The 17,503-nt window shown below is 46.2% G+C and overlaps 1 protein-coding gene across 2 annotated transcripts in view; it reads right to left on the reverse strand.

Annotated features, from left to right (window-relative positions):
* FGF18 (fibroblast growth factor 18) overlaps positions 1-2,223 on the reverse strand; it is a 143,892-nt gene extending 141,669 nt beyond the window's left edge. For both annotated transcript variants that reach the window (XM_081855694.1, XM_081855695.1), the window contains exon 1: positions 2,052-2,223. In XM_081855694.1, the coding sequence (XP_081711820.1) occupies positions 2,052-2,208 (157 nt within the window). In that variant the 5' untranslated portion in view covers positions 2,209-2,223. The remainder of the gene's footprint in view (positions 1-2,051) is intronic.
* Positions 2,224-17,503: the final 15,280 nt, after the last annotated feature.

The following is a 17,503-nucleotide window of genomic DNA, read 5'->3' on the forward strand; positions in this document are numbered from 1 at the left end:
AAACTGGGTGGTCTGATCCAACAAGGTTCCTCTGGCATTCCTAGAAGCCCACCACCACCTCAAAAGAAGAACTGGGAGCAGCAGCAGCAGCGAGGAGGATGTGCCTGCTCAGAGTTAAGATGGCTCTTTGCATAAGCAGCCAAGGTCCAACCCTTCTTGGCCAGCTGGCTTTGGGAAGGCCAGCTGGAGAAGCCAAGCACTTTCTGAAGGACTGACTGGAAGCCCATAATGGTCAGCCTTTAGTTAGGACAGGCATAGGCAAACTCAGCCTACAACTCCAATCATCCCTGTCCTGACCACTGTTAGCTAGGGATGATGGGAGTTGTAGTCCCAAAACATCTGGAGGGCCGAGTTTGCCTATGCCTGTGATAGGAGGTACAAGGCCTCCTGCCTGAGCACCTACAGGAAGGTCTGCAGCTAGCATGGTCTTCTTGACCTACCTTGCAATTCAAAAGTCTTGGAGGAGCTATGAGCCATACAGGAGGCAGCTTCCTTTCACACAGGGCCATTGATTGCATTGGATCCAGACCTATCCCTTTCTACCCCACCTCACCCCCTTCTCCCTTCTCTTGGCCCACTCTAACTCCTCCTCTGCTCAGAAACACTTGGTGCTGTCCGTGAAGCAAACCCCCTTGCAAAGTACTAGCTCAACTTCCCTGACCCCTGCTCATTTTAAGGCTCTCCTCCACCTCGCCCTCCCAACTCAACCGGCCTGTTGGCTTGCTTGCAACTGAATGAGCCAGTGAAGCAAAAAATGTAGGGCATCCTCTATCCTGTAGCACCTGCCTGACCAACACACCACATTGATGGTTGGGGGCAGGAGCAGCCCAGGGTGGTAGAACCACGCCAGAAAGCGGCCCTCCTTGACAGCTCCACCTGGCTGCTGCTGCAGAGTCAGGACAGGGTGGCAGCAAAGTTGGGGCTGTGTGGCCATACTGGCAGAGCCAACCCAACTCTCCTGCCAGCGTGCCCACAGTACGAATCTTGCTACCACCCAACCATCTAGGTAAGCAGTATCAATGCAGCCACGAGGAAGGTGAGTCCATGAGCCTGTCCTCCATTCCTGGTTCTGAGCTGGTGATGGGATTAGCTGGCAACTCTCAGTTGGTGTGATCCAGTGGATGTTTGGATATGGCCTTGGTTTTCAACCCTTGCCTTGGCCTCAACATTGTCTTTCAACCTTAGCTCAGATCCCTGTTTGTTTTGGGGTGAGAGAGTGGATTTTTCACCTCTGCCACAGTTGTTAAGAGCTGCAACACCACTTTATATTAACAAGCGCTTTGGATAGAAAGGAAGTCTTTCGTGGTTTTCACGCGCATGAGAATATTTCTGCGGGTTATGATTCTCTGCAAGTGTTGATAGAGACCATCTCCCAAAGTCAACCCAATTCCTGTTGGGTTTTGACCTCACGAAATGTCTTCTTCTCTGGACTCACCCAAAGCGGCACTGTGTCCTTAGGCGAGTGAGAAATATCTTTGAGGGCTTTTGCACTGGGAAGCATGCTTCAGCCTCCCTTGCACGACGCGTTTGCTGCGCGTGAAAATCATTACCAGCAGCGGCCTTGGCAAAATGGGTGGCAGCACGGGGAGAAAATATGTATTGCCCCAGAAAAGAAAATGTGTGGGGCTGCTAGGTTATAAAGAAGGCCAGGGCAGCAATGAGAAGACGGGGGCCTCTCCTTGACTGCTCTTCTCCTTGGCTCCTTGAGGGCTTGGAGGATGGAAGAAGGACAGAAGACCAGATTGAGAACCTTTCAGCCCAATCGCTGAAAGTGTGCAAGTGTCTTCATTTTGCTATGCCAAGGGTAGTCAACCTGGATGTTGCTGGACTACCATTCCCATCATTCCTGGACGTTGGCCATGCTAGCTGGGGCTGATGGGAGTTGTAGTCCATCAACATCTGGAGGAGGCCAGGTTGGCTACCCTTGGGCTGTACATACATTCCTTCTTTTCTGTGTGTGATATCCACTAGCATAACTGACGGGGAGGGCAAGATTTGTGGGTATAGGGCGGTATACAAATTTAATAATAATAATAATAATAATGACTTACCAAAGGGAAACAGTACTGCTGCTGTCTTCCTGCACCTCTTCGCATTTCCAGCAAAGCTCAAAGGAGAGTTCACTCTCGAAGGATGCTTGTTGCTGCTTCCTTTTTTAAAAATTCCTAGAAATAAATAAATGAAGCCGAAGATCACAAAACAGGGCATGGTCTGCCACTATTGATAAAACAAAACTAAAGGTTCACAGAGTGGAAAGTTCAGTCACCTGGCACCAGTTCCACCACAAATCACCGGCCCTTGTGAAACCTAGAAATCACAGTTCCAAAGAGTGCAATATGTGAGGTATAAATTGCATCCCTCTCTGTACCAAATGCAGACGCCTGGCCTATCTTACGTGTTGTCTGCAATGACTGAATTTCGGTCAGGAGCCTTTTCCATCTCTGTCTGGAGATTCCGGTGATTGAGAGCCAGTATGGTGTAGTGGTTAAGAGCGGTAGACTCGTAATCTGGTGAACCGGGTTCGCATCTCCGCTCCTCCACATGCAGCTGCTGGGTGACCTTGGGCTAGTCACACTTCTCTGAAGTCTCTCAGCCTCACTCACCTCACAGAGTGTTGTGGGGGAGGAAGGAAAAGGAGAATGTTAGCCGCTTTGAGACTCCTTTGGGTAGTGATAAAGCGGGATATCAAATCCAAACTCTTCTTCTTCTTCTTGAACCTGGGACCTCTGGCACTACTGAGTTTATGACCCTAAGCTTATATGCAGTGAAAACCTGGAGGTAGCTGTAGCCTAGGACTCTCCATGGAAGTCAACTTGTGTCTGAGAAGCACATCTTCAGACTGCAAGCAGGGAGCTTGCACGATTCCTGACCCTACATATTAAAAACGTTCACACCGTTAGAAAGCTGGCGTGTCAGAGGTCAGATTTCTAGCCCAGTTCTTCTGCCTGACCTGCTAGTTTTCAATTATTTTTGACGCAAGGTCGTTTAATCATTTAACTCCACTTGCAGCCGGAAGCGGTCCAGCCCAGATGCAGCGAGAACTAGACAATACCTGTGTATGTGAAAGAGGCAGCAGGTGCAGCAGGTGCAGAAAGCTGGCTGCCGTTCGCCCGTGAGGAACAAGCCAGGAGCCCTCCTGCCCTCCATCGCTTCAAAGGCCAGAAAGGCACCTTCAGATTCGTGTTCTCAGCCAAGGAGAAAAAGCTTCCTTTGGAAGCTGACCGTCTGCTTAACCCTGCAGAGCCTGTGTTTATTCAACTGCGACCTGAAAATTATCAGAAGAAGACATAAGGCAGCTGAATGTTGCCCTATCCTTACGACAGTTGGCAGACCACCAGCCAGTGGATGACGGATCATCTGGGGTCAAGGTATGGCTTGCCTACCCAAAGACTCCCAGAGGCTCGTTCCAGTTCAGAGTGAAGTCCTAGGAGAAGGAGGCAGTTGTGTATCTCAAAGTGTGTTTCAATCACATTCTGCTTGCTGCGTTCATCCAAACCAGATTGTGAGCGACTGAGTAAGTAAGTCATGTTGGGAGCAGACCCATTGAAAAGAATGAACTTAAGTGACTAAAAGTCCAGTGATTCCAATGGAACTATTCCAAGCATGAAAAACATGGGATATCGTCCAATCGGTTGGGTCACAGCTATTATCAGCAGGCCCTGTCAATGTGGGATGACTGCTCTAACTTTTACCTCAGGCTACCGGCACTTCTCTCTGGACAAAGTTTACTTTAACTGGCTGCTTAACATTCTTATGACTGTTTATTGTACTTTTATTTGCTGTGTGTAGACGTATATAATATACTGTTGTTGTAAGCCGCTTTGAACCCGTGTTGGAAAGCAGCAGAAAGAAATGCTTCAAACGAATATGTAAAATTAGTATGGTAAGGTAGTTGTGGTTTATTTTTGCCAAGCTATTCTTTGCTACTCCCTTTCACATTTGGGATATTATTTACGTCTGAGCTCAAGTTGACTTTTTCTTTTTCTAGCAAAGTTTCTTTAAAGAAAAAAAGAAATCAAATAGATTTTTCCCACACCCCAGCTGTTTTCCACAGGCTGCCAGTCTCAAAGAGTTTCCAAACACTTCGCTTGCCATCTAGTGGGAAAACAACGTCGCTGCAAATTCTGGAGCGACTGACTTGCCGCAGTCCTTTACTTGAGATGGGGGAAGGGATCAGCCGTGTGTTCTCTTACTGAGCCTGCAACTCTTCTATGAGAGCAGAGTTTGGGGAGAATGATATTCCACCGAATGTGTGGAAGTGAGAGCTGGACCATAAAGAAGGATGATCGCTGAAGAATAGATGCTTTTGAATTATGGTGCTGGAGGAGACTCTTGAGAGTCCCATGGACCGCAAGAAGATCAAACCTATCCATTCTGAAGGAAATCAGCCCTGAGTGCTCACTGGAAGGACAGATCCTGAAGCTGAGGCTCCAAGACTTTGGCCACCTCATGAGAAGAGAAGACTCCCTGGAAAAGACCCTGATGTTGGGAAAGATGGAGGGCACAAGGAGAAGGGGACAACAGAGGACGAGATGGTTGGACATTGTTCATGAAGCTACCAGCATGAGTTTGACCAAACTGTGGGAGGCAGTGGAAGACAGGAGTGCCTGGCATGCTCTGGTCCATGAGGTCACGAAGAGTCGGACATGACTAAACGAGTAAACAACAACAACAACATATTCCACTGAGAGCAAAGGCTTCTCAGACAACATTGGTTCTACTTCTCAGAACTCGAGATATGGAATAAAGATAGTAATAGGTTGCGCGCGCTCTCTCTCTCTCTCTCTGTGTGTGTGTGTGTGTGTGTGTGTGTAATTTATATTACATTTTCTGTTTTACAATTTAGAACACTCATTTAAACATCCTTAAAATATCAATGACTTCCTTTCTTCTCTTTCCATGGTTCATTTTGCATATCATAAATCCCTGCATATTTTTTGTTGTTGTTTAGTCGTTTAGTCATGTCCGACTCTTCGTAACCCCATGGACCAGAGCACGCCAGGCACTCCTGTCTTCCACTGCCTCCCGCAGGTTGGTCAAACTCATGCTTCGAGAACACTGTCCAACCATCTCGTCCTCTGCCGTCCCCTTCTCCTTGTGCCCTCCATCTTTCCCAACATCAGGGTCTTTTCCAGGGAGTCTTCTCTTCTCATGAGGTGGCCAAAGTATTGGAACCTCATATTTTACATAAACTAAAACCATTCAGTATTCCATTATTACATCCATCAAAACTTATTTACAGTGTTAAATTTATCTTAATGCTGCCAACATTTTCAAGTGCACATAATTTCCCCCCGTATATTCAATAAACATTTTCCAATCTCCTCTAAACATATGTTCTTCTTGTTCTCTTATTATTATAGGGAAGGGATGTTTAAGCTCTTGGTTTTTACAATCAAATGAAATCGCGGGCAGGATTTGAGATAAAAAGCAGTGGAAGAAAAAGTAATTATAATAGAGAATCTTTTATAATAGAAAAAGATATTATTTGTATTGGGATTTTATGTTGGAACCACCCTGAGACCTGCAGGTAAATGGCAGTATAATAAACAAACAAACAAACAAACAAATAAATAAATAAAAATTTTATTTATGCCCCGCCCTTCCCGGTTTAAAAACCGGGCTCAGGGTGGCAAACAGCAAATATAAAACATTGATTAAATGCAACTTAAAAACAGCATAAAATACAACATAGAATGCAGCATCAATATCAATAAAATTCAAAAATTCAGGGGTCATGGGGGGGCAGTCAGTAGACATCAAATGATCACCAGGGCTAAGTGGCCAAGATGGTCCTACTAGGGCCAGCAAGGAGACCAGGGAAGAATTTAAATGTGGGGTCCCAGAAAGGGTTTCTTCATAGAAGAGGAAAGGGGAAAAGGGAATAGAGGATCAGGCTAATTCAAATTGAAGGCCAGGCGGAATAGGCCCTGCGGAAGGAGATCAAGTCCTGCAGGGCCCTAGTCTCGTGAGACAGAGCGTTCCACCAGATCGGAGCCGTCACTGAAAAAGCCCTGGCCCTGGTGGAGGATAGTCTGGAGGATAAGCAAGTAGAAAAGGTGTGAGTAAAAACATTGTGGAGGTGAGGGTGGGAAATCAACTTATGAAGCAATGTGTTTGATTTGAAGTTTACCTCTTCAGCTTCTGATACCCCCTCTTCCCAGTCTTCTCCATCTATCTGACCACTCATAATCTCATCACCATTCCCCAGCCTCTGAGCCTTCTTCCCTTGCCGGTTCCCAAGTGGGTTCCTTCCATCATTCCTCTGCATCCAACCAGTCCATGACAATGGGTGGGTGTTTAAAAACATGTTTGGCCTAAAGGTGCATCCTGGGTCTCAAGAGGTTGAAGACCTTTGGTGCAGACAATGCTGAACATACTGGAACAACCATTATTAACGCCGAACAACCGTCTGACTCATTGCAAGGCAACTTCCTATGTTCCTATGCTGGCAGCAGAACAAAATACAAGGGTTTTTTTTTCCAGATCCAAACATATGACAAATTCAAGCACAGGCTCTGGAATGGGTAAGTCATTCATCCTCTAGGGCACCAACCAAACGTCTGTGGTTTTCAACTCTCACATCAGCCACTGATGTTATTCAGCAGGGGGAAAGCAAGTCTGCCTCAACTCCCATTAATATTTTAAAAAAAAACTCTTTAAAAAGAATCAATGAGAACAATGATCACATCTCACTGGGCGTAATATGGGAACAATTGCCCATTCCTGGAAAACTCACATACAGCAGACGAAAATGCCAGGAACTACCCAAATTACATTCCTATTTTAATTTTCAGAAGTGCATTGATCAATATTGTCTGCATGGCAACATTATATTTCATTCCTGGTGCTTGTGATTTCTCAACACGGGAACATTAGAATTTGCCATTCTTTGGCGATCACTCGTAGCCGAGTAAGATTGTCTTCCATAAACACGGTTCTAACAGCGAGTCCGTAAGTGACTGTGCAGGCCAATTCTGGACCCACACGTCCTTCCACAGTGGGGACATTGGTTTCCAGGCAGGAGTTGATCACGGTGTGGATTTGCCAAGTGTGCACATTTCTCCCTTGCATCCTGAGTTCGAGTGTCTTCAAAGCCCATGACACCTTTGGTAAAGGCCGTTCTCCAACTGGAGTGCTCACAGGCCAGTGTTCCCCAGTTGTCAGTGTTTGTACTACATTTTTTTTAGATTTGCCTTGAGACAGTCTTTAAGCCTCTTTTGTTGACCACCAGCATTACGCTTTCCGTTTTTAAGTTTGGAATAGAGATCAAAAGAAAGCCATACTTGCAATGCTGGATTTCGGCATCACAGTTGACCCTTGTGGAAAGATAACTGCCTAGGTAGGAGAAGTGATTGACATTTTCTTTTTTTTCTTTTTTATAAATATTTATTAGAGTTTCCAAATTAATACAAAAAACAAAAAACAAAAAGTAACAAAAAGTAACAAAAATACAAAGATACAAAATTAAAAAACAGTTAAGACAAATATAATTTCCATTACTTATTTCCATTAACTTGTTTCCCAGACCTCCTCTCACCTCCCCCTTTTGTATTCCAGTTCAAATTCTTAACTCAGCAAATCCTTATTATAACTTATTATAACTTATTATAACTTATTGCTCAACCTTTACATTACAGCTGGTAACCACTTAATTTCTGTCCAACATCCCTCTAATGTCCATTAATTTTGCAATGTCTCTGCAAATAGTCTTAAAATTTCTTCCAGTCTTCTCCCGCCGACTCTTTTCCCTGGTCTCGGATTCTGCCAGTCATGTGATTGACATTTCCCAACATTACACCATCGAGTTGGATTTGTGGTGCGGCAGAGGGGTTATTTTGTACTTGTTGGTGCAGCACTTTGGTTTTTTGGAAGTCGAGCGACAGGCCGAGCTTTTCGTAAGCTTCTGCGAAGATATTTAGGATGGTTTGGAGGTCATCCTCTGAGCGTGCACACATATCCAACCCATCCAGCTAAATGAAGTCTACACTGACTGACAGCCGCTCTCCAGAGTTTCAGAAAGAAGCCTTTTCTCACCCTTATCTGAAGATACCAGGGACTGAACCTGGGACTTTCTACATGCGAGGCAGATGTTCCAGCCCTGAGCAATGGCCTTTCCCAAAGTATTCTCACCTTTAAAAGCTCTGAAGGCCTTCTAGCAGTTCCCTCACTACAAGAAGTGAAGTAATAGGGAACCAGGCAGAGGGCCTTCTTGGTAGTGGCACCTGCCCTGTGGAATGCCCTCCCATCAGATGTCAAGGAAATAAACAACTATCCGACTTTTAGAAGACACCTGAAGCTTTTAACGTTTGAGGTTTTATTGTGTTTTTAATATTTTGTTGGGAGCCGCCCAGAATGGCTGGGCCAATCCAGTCAGATGGGTGGCGTATAAATAATAAAATTATTATTACAATTAAATTTTTAAAGGGGGGGAGGAATTTGAGGAAGCAAAATTCTTCATTTTTAAGAATATCATTATCATCATCATCATCATTATAGATTTATATTTATTTATTTATTTATTTATTTATTTATTTATTTATTTATACCTCGCCTTTTGTCTGAGAGAAAGAGAGAGAAAATACCCTTTAATCTACAGTGAAGAGCACTATAGTCATCTCAGACTTCCCTAGATCATTCTGTGAAAAACATTCGTGTTGTGCAGGGTTCAGCAGGGGGCCAGTCCACTGTCGCTCAGACCTTGAAGAGGGCCGGACTATATTGGGGGGGGTGAAGGAATTCCTATGCCCCACAAATAACCCAGAGATTCATTTTAAATAAAAGGACACATTCTACTCATGTAAAAACACGCTGATTCCTGGACTGTCCGTGGGCCGGATTTAGAAGGCGATTGGGCCGGATCTGGCCCCCAGGCCTTAATTTGCCTACCCATGGTGCTGCATGACTGTTTCTGAAAGATCTGGTAGAAGGGACTTTGTGTTTGGAATCTGGATCTGTGGATAGTCGTATTTAGGGGTATTGCTGGAGGGGGGGACAACATTTGTTTTGGTGTAGATGTATTGTTTTTGTTGCTATTTGGTTTACGTTCTTATTTTTCTGTCATTAAGTCTTGTTAGGAATTATTGGAAGATTGCTTAATCTTAGCAGGAGCCGCTGATGTGGTGTGGTGCCAAAAATATTATCATCTTTGATATGCCACAGGATTCTTTAGGTTTCTGGGATGCGTGTGGCTCTGTAGTCTAAACCACTGAGCCTCTTGGGCTTGCCGATCAGAAGGTCGGCGGTTAGAATCCCCACAACAGAGTGAGCTCCCGTTGCTCTGTCCCAGCTCCTGCCAACCTAGCAGTTCGAAAGCACGCCAGTGCAAGTAGACAAATACTGTAGGTACAGCTGCAACGGGAACGTAAATAGCGTTTCCGTGCACTTTGGCTTCTGTCACGGTGTTCCAATGTGCCAGAAGCGGTTGAGCCCTGCTGGCCACATGACCTGGAACGCTATCTGTGGACAAACGCAAGCTCCCTCAGCCTGAAAGTGAGATGAGCGCCGCAACCCCATAGTCGCCTTTGACTGATCTTAACCGTCCAGGGGTCCTTTACCTTTCTTACTGTTTAGGTTTCTATAATACAGCGGGTGGCACTGTGGTCTAAACCACAGAGCCTAGGACTTGCTGATCAGAAGGTCGGTGGTTCGAATCCCCGTTACGGGGTGAGCTCCCGTTGTTCAGTCCCCGTTCAGTCCCCACCTAGCAGTTCAAAAGCACATCAAAGTGCAAGTAGATAAATAGGTACTTCTCCGGCGGGAAGGTAAACCGTGTTTACGGGCGCTGCTCTGGTTTGCTAGAAGCGGTTTAGTCATGCTGGCCACATGACCTGGAAACTGTCTGCAGACAAAGGCCGGCTCCCTCGGCCTGTAGAGCGAGATGAGCGCCACAACCCCAGATTCGTTCGCGACTGGACCTAACGGTCAGGGTTACCTTTACCTTTAATACAGTGACATGATACAATGTTTTCAGTTTGCAGGGCAATATCAAATCTATTTTTTTAACAGTGTTCACTGTGAGATTTTTTATTATTTATATTTTTAAAGAAAAGGTTATGAGGAGACATTGGTCTTCTACTTTTGTGTATGAAATGGAAGCTCTTTCTGTCAGGTCGAGCTGCCAATTAACTTGATATCTTAAATATCTTGCTTTCTAAATTCTGAGGACGGTGTCCGTGTGAATACCATCTAACACTCCCCATTTATCCAGATATTTTTAATCTGCCCTCCCAGGCTCTTGAGATCACATCATCACATAGTTTCCTTATGAAAATAGCCCTGTTTTCATCAATAGCCTACGCAGAAGTCGTCCCTCCAACACTGAACAACGCCAGTTATGCAAAGCCATTGGGAAAATGCAAAGTAGAAGGAATTAATAATATCACCTGAACTAGTACTCCCTACTGACTTTGAAGTGTGAGATTTGATTACTTGGTCTCACCCTGCATAGCTGGCATTGTAATGAATGATCATAACATTACCCAGACTTGGCTAGAAGACCAGCCAAAATCTATTGACGTCAATCTTGCATCCATTGACATCAACAAGAAAACCTCTGCCAACATATGCAGGAAGAACATTAGTAATCTCCTGCAGATCTGAAGAAGGTTCACTGTTCATCAGGATGAAGGGCAAAGGCTGGAGGGAAACAAAAAAAGTGTATCCTTCCATTAAGCATACCTCTGTAAAACCATACTAAATATACTAGACCAGCCTTTCTCATCCTGGTGTATACCAGATGATTTGGACTACAACAACCATTAGCACCAGTCAGCAAACTGTGTTGGATGGAGCTGATGGGAGTTGTAAAGGTAAAAGTAAAGGGACTCCTGGCCATTAGGTCCAATCGTGGCCAACACTCGGGTTGCGGCGCTCATCTCGCTTTATTGGCTGAGGGAGCCTGCATACTAAGCTGCTTCTGGCGAACCAGAGCAGCGCACGGAAACGCCGCCGTTACCTTCCCACTAGAGTGGTACCTATTTATCTACTTGCACTTTGACGTGCTTTCAAACTGCTAGTGTGCTGGACCCGGGGGAAAGGTACCATGAGCGTAGTCTGAGTCCACACAAAGAGGGGCGAGGTCCGAGGCAGAGAGCCGGGCGGGGAACAGGAACGCTGGAACAGGAAGCCGAGCAGGGTACAGGAACACCGGATGGTCAGGAACAGGAGGCCGAGCAGGGATCAGGAACACAGGAAGGTCCAAAGCCAACAACGATGTTGCTCCCGCAACCTGGGACCGGGCTGACTGGGCTTTTATCCTCTTCTAAGGCCAGGGGCGGTCCCGGCCCCCAGGAGCCCCGCCTCCTCTGGCCTTAAGGCGAGCACTCCTCCTGGGAGCAACCAGTTCCCTTCGCCTCTCTGCCCTAAGCCTCTGCAGATCAGGAGAGGCCGAAGGGTTACTGGGCCCTGGAGGAGGCTCACCTGTAGCCACTGAGTCCTCAAGCCCCTCTGGGGCCAGAAGGGTTTCACCTGGGGCCAGCTCCTGGTGCTCTGCCACAGGTGCAGGCTCTTCAGCATCTAGGCCTTGCCCCAGTTCAGCCGGCCCTGGAGGCGGGGACTCCTGTGCAGGCTGGGATTCCTCTGGTTCATCCTCTGAATCGGAATCCCAGGCCATCACACCTAGGTTGACAGGAGCAGGGACAGAGCAACGAGAGCTCACCCCGTCGCGGGGATTCGAACCACCGACCTTCTGATCGGCAAGTCCTAGGCTCTGTGGTTTAACCCACAGCGCCACCTGCGTCCCAATGGGAGTTGTAGTCTGAAGCTTATGGAGGGCACCAGTTTGGCAAAGGCTGCACTAGATTTATTATGAATATGAGTGTCAGCCTTGCAGAAAAGCTTGGGCTCATTTAGGGCTGGCAGAATAGATGACATTTCTAGTGCAAGAGGAATAATGGTTTGGCATGCCTTTTTAATATTGAAGGAAACCGTCAAGACCTGACACTCTCTCTTGGCAGAGAAAACATCTATGAAATGCAGTATTGCTGGTCAAGCAGCAGATTGTTCTCTTTTGTCATCTTTTTCTGTACCTTTGGTTTATTCTTGTTTTCTTTATCCAGCCCACCTTTCAATATTTGATTCTTTCTAAGAGGCCTTCTGGCTGTAAGCCAGAGAATTAGGCTGGATGGGAACTTGAAATTCACATTTTTAAGTTTCGTGGAGAAAGGGTAAGATAATAAATATGGAATATCAGCTGTCCTGGTTATAATATATAATATGGAATATCAGCTGTCCTTCTTTCTTCCTGGGTTTGAGGTGAGCAGTTGCCTTCCTCTGTTAAACCGTGGAGTTTCCTCCCAGATGTAGAGATGGGCACAAGCTTTAAAATAGGATCAAAGACTTTCCTTTTTCAAAAGGTCTCCCACATGAAAACCACGGGATGGATCTGCCTGAGATTTAGCACGCTTAGTCTACTCTGGAGGGACTTCTGTGCCTGAAAATTTCATCCACTTATACGAAAGTCAAAAAAAGGATACATTCCACATTATAGTCAACAGGGGTGAAAGAGCACTTCGGATCTAACAGATCAAATTTGGGCCTGAATAATGCAAGTTAACAATTCTCTCCCACCAACTGCTCAAACTTGTTTGTGGAGAGGCTACATTAACCATTGATTTCTTAAGTATATGCTTGAAATGACTCTACAAACTCAATGTAAAGTTTTTGTGGGGATTCTATTATATAACCAGACTTGTACTCAGTTACTCTTTACTATTTGGGGAAATAACAATTTTACAGTGGTACCTCGGGTTACATACGCTTCGGGTTAAATACACTTCAGGTTACAGACTCCGCTAACCCAGAAATAGTGCTTCAGGTTAAGAACTTTGCTTCAGGATGAGAACAGAAATCGGGCTCTGGCGGCACGGCGGCAGCAGGAGGCCCCATTAGCTAAAGTGGTGCTTCAGGTTAAGAACAGTTTCAGGTTAAGTACGGACCTCCGGAACGAATTAAGTACTTAACCCGAGGTACCACTGTATTGGAAGGGGGGAATTTATTGAATCAGAATGACACAGAGCAGAAACAAAACAGATCAGGCTGCCCCCAAACACTACAGATACAAGGCACACCATCTTGTTGCTGCACACCTCTAGCTCTACAGAGGGTGGTGAACACAGCGCATGATATCATGGGCTGTCCCCTGAGCCCGCTAGATGACAAGGGATCGTTGCCTTAGGAGAGCGAGGAAAATTCTCAGGGACGATTCACACCCCGGCCAGCACCTCTTTAATCTTCTACCCTCGGGCAGGAGATATAGAAGTATAATCAGTCGTACCAACTGGCTAAAAAACAGTTTCTATCATGGGCTGTTAGGCTGCTGAACAGAAAATAATATAGCGCAACTGACTTTCAGGGTTAGTGTGTTGTGCGACAAGCACAGAGTGCAATGAGATTGAGTGTTTGGGGGAGGGAGGGTAAAGGTAAAGAGACCCCTGACCATTAGGTCCAGGCTTGGCCCCCTCTGGGGTTACGGTGCTCATCTCGCTTTATTGGCCGAGGGAGCTGGCGTACAGCTTCCAGGTCATGTGGCCAGCATTACTAAGCCGCTTCTGGTGAACCAGAGCAGCACGCGGAAACGCCGTTTACCTTCCCGCCGGAGTGATACCTATTTATCTACTTGCACTTTGATGTGCTTTCGAACTGCTAGGTTGGCAGGAGCAGGGACCGAGCAACAGGAGCTTACCCCGTTGTGGGGATTTGAACCGCCGACCTTCTGATCGGCAAGTCCTAGGCTTTGTGGTTTAACCCACAGCGCCAGGCTTGGTTAATTTCATTGTACACAGGTTGTACATTGACAATAAAGGTATTCTTATTCTTATTCTTATTTCCAAGTAAATGTGTTTATCATCAGGACAGGAGAAGCAAATTCTATTTTGCTCCTGTAATCATGCTGTGATTTAAATGAGCTTAAAATCAGAAGCTGCATGTCTTGCCCAGAGTATTTTTTCTTTCTTTTTTATTCAGAGTTAGCAAAGTACTTTTTTGTTTGTTGCCCTGATGCATCAGGAACAAGCCGTTCTAAGGCATGGAGTAACATGGAGAAAAAGAAAATACCAGTCATGTGCTTCACAACTGAAATGTTGCACATGGCCATCTGAAATCTCTCCACTGCCATCGTCTATAGGCCTCCAAACCCACTGGTAGCCATTAGGCAGAGTAAGGCAGCTTAGTCAGGCGGAAGATGGAAGGGGCAGGCAGTATGTGGAATTGGAGAGGCAGAAAAGGGTATTTGACTGGTCCTAATAATACAGCGGCTGCAGCACTGGTTGGAGATTGTTTTCACCAGGGTTTCAGGCAGCGGTCCTTGTGTGTTCAGAGCCAGAAACCTCCCCCCTAAAGAAATTCACATATGACTCAAATTTTGGTTTGGGTTTTTGGCAGAATTTAGGCCACAACTTTATTGACTACAGAAAGTGAATGGTTGCATAGGCTCTGGTTCGACTAGCTCCCTGCCATGCAGGTAGCGCTGACCCAGGGCACCAGCATAGGTCAGCCAAGGATGAACACCTGGATAAGCGGAAAGCCAGGAACAGGCTATCTCCGCCACCCAAATGTCCCCCTGGACTCAGGCACGGGCACAACCGCCTCTCAGGGGTTGATTATTATTATTAATAATAATAATTTATTTGTACCCCACCCATCTGGCTGGGTTTCCCCAGCCACTCCAGGCGGCTTCCAACAAAGATTAAAAATACATTAAAATGTCACACATTAAAAGCTTCCCGGAACAGGGCTGCCTTCAGATGTCTTCTAAATGTCAGGTAGTTCTTTATCTCTTTGACATCTGATGGGAGGGCGTTCCACAGGGCAGGTGCCACTACCGAGAAGGCCCTCTGCCTGGTTCCCTGTAGCTTTGCTTCTCGCAGTGAGGGAACCGCCAGAAGGCCTTCGGCGCTGAATCTCAGCATCCGGGCAGAACGATGGGGGTGGAGACACTCCTTCAGGTATACTGGGCCGAGGCTGTTTAATGTCAACACCAACACTTTGAATTGTGCTCAGAAATGTACTGGTTGACCAAACCATTGAGTCCCTGGTTTCCTTTAACGGAATACCCTTCACATAGGGATGGCGAGAGCCTTCTCCCATCCCTATCACCTGAACCAGAGCCTATCCGCAACCTTACAAGTTGTGATGATTTGCTACGCGGCAGGCGAAACCCAAATGGCAACAGCCAATCAGCCAAGTGGGGAAAATTCCTGCCATGCCCCTGTCCCAATGACAGATGACACACAACGGCATAGTCAAGCACAACGCCCTAAAAGTAGGGAGAGGTGGGCGGGTGTTCTGATGCACGCACCGAAAGAGGAAGCTCTGGGTCACATGTCTGGGTATAAATAGGTTTGGAGTGCATCCCATTGGCCAGATTGCACCCAGCTTCGAGGGACCTACCAATTGGGTGTTGTGGCTGACCAATAACACAGGGTGTCGGTTTTCCAGGTCTCACTGCAATACGTGCCCTCTTTAACGGTGGACCCGATTTCCCACACGATAGAGATACCAGCAAATGAGGCTGAGACCTCCTTGCATGTCAAGCGAGGGCTGTACCACTGAACCAAAGCCCTTCTCCGTGAATCATTCTGAGCGAACCATGAAACATGTGAAGGGTTGTCTTGCACAATGACCCCAGAGTCTGGCCCTGCTGCTGCCTCTGCCTCTATTGATGTCTTGGAATGGAGGTTTGAACTGGCAAAGCCTACGCATGATTGGCAAAGAAACATACGATCTGAAACACGGCTTTTAAAAATGGTGTCCACACACACAGTACCTGTATTCCCAGGCCTTTGTAAATGTGCATCAGGACATCACAGAAAATGCACGGCAGAGAGCTTGGAACTTACAGTAGCCCGTAAAATTTCACCCAGGGCCAAGGCTTCGGCAGCAGAACTCTCTTAATGGTGTTAATTTGTTTCAGCCGCTTGAAAAGTCCCGATTTAATACTATGTTCAAAGGGGTTTTTTTTCCGGAGGCATGTTGGATTAGTAACCCTTCTTCAACAAATTCAAACCCAAGCCTGATCCACGGCATCTTCTGCTTACATGGCCGTTAAGGAATCCCCCTGCTAAAAGTGAAAAAGAGAAAAAAAGCAATTCACTTTCTCTGCTCCACTGGTCCGCAGCGTCACTTGAACTACCAGACGTTTCACACAGTATGAAATGTATTCAATAGGCCCAAGGAATTAATAGCATGCTTGAGTGAAAAAGCCTTCACATTCACTGGATGCCCCATCGCATCAGGGCTTAGGAATGTGAATGAGAAGTACAGAAAAGGATTCCATCTCCTTCCACCCTTCCTGCACCTGACATCATTCAGCAGGGCAGGCAGCTGTTTGCTCTTTGTACTACCAAGTTCACAATTTTAAAAAGCATGTTCTCTTCTTCTTTTTTAACTTGTTATTTAAAAATAAATAAATTACATCCCACTTTCATAGCATAATTAAAGTAGAATGCTATCTGTGGATTTATTTACTTTTAAGCCATAAAACGTAAAACAAGCATACCTTGGTATTAGCCAGAGTAAATATTGCTTAGCAAATTCCAAAGAGCTATAGGAAAAGTCTTCATGATGTATCTGAGAGTACCAAGCTCACAGATGTGACAGATTTCTAATGGGAGGGCAGCCAAGGGGCTACCACAAACAAAGCCCTGCACCTGGGTAGGAACATTCTGACTTCTGGCTGTGGGGAGAAGTCCCAAGTTGCTGGTTTCCAAAGTCAGGGAGGTAAATATGGAAGAAGGCGTTCCTTCAGGCATTCCAGCCCTAAACTTTGTGGACTCTAAAGGTGAAAACCAGTGACTGGATTACAGCCTCTCCAAACCAACTGGTAGCCAGTAGAAGGACTCTGGTAGCATAGCAATGCATGCAGTTTTCTTGACTTAGATGTTTTGTCTCTGCATTCTAGACAAGCTAACGCGCAGATATCTGAGGGCAGCACCATGTGAGGTGCATTACAGCAGTCAAGTTACGAGACATTGCGCAAAACATTATCTAGATCTTATTTTGGCAGGAGAGGGCACAATTTGCATATCTCCCAAAGCCTGCACAGTCAAGAAGTGTCCCAGAAGACCTGGATCCATGAACATCCCAATCTTTTATTGCCTTTGGCCAGATAGGGCAGCTTTTTGTTTTCAGAATAATTGAAAAGTAGTGCTCCCATAAAAAGTAGACGCGGGTGGCGCTGTGGTCTAAACCACAGAGCCTAGGGCTTGCCGATCGGAAGGTTGGCAGTTTGAATCCCCATGACGGGGTGAGCTCCCATTGCTCGGTCCCAGCTCCTGCCAACCTAGCAGTTCGAAAGCACGTCAAAGTGCAAGTAGATAAATAGGTACCTCTCCAGCAGGAAGGTGAACGGCGTTTACGTGCGCTGCTCTGGTTTGCCAGATGCAGCTTAGTCATGCTGGCCACATGACCCGGAAGCTGTCTGTGGACAAACGCCCGCTCCCTCGGCCTATAGAGTGAGATGAGTGCACAACCCCAGAGTCGTCCACTACTGGACCTAAAGGTC

Source organism: Podarcis erhardii (genome assembly GCF_964252035.2).
Source record: "Podarcis erhardii genome assembly, chromosome: 3".
Classification (NCBI taxonomy): Eukaryota; Metazoa; Chordata; class Lepidosauria; order Squamata; family Lacertidae; genus Podarcis; species Podarcis erhardii.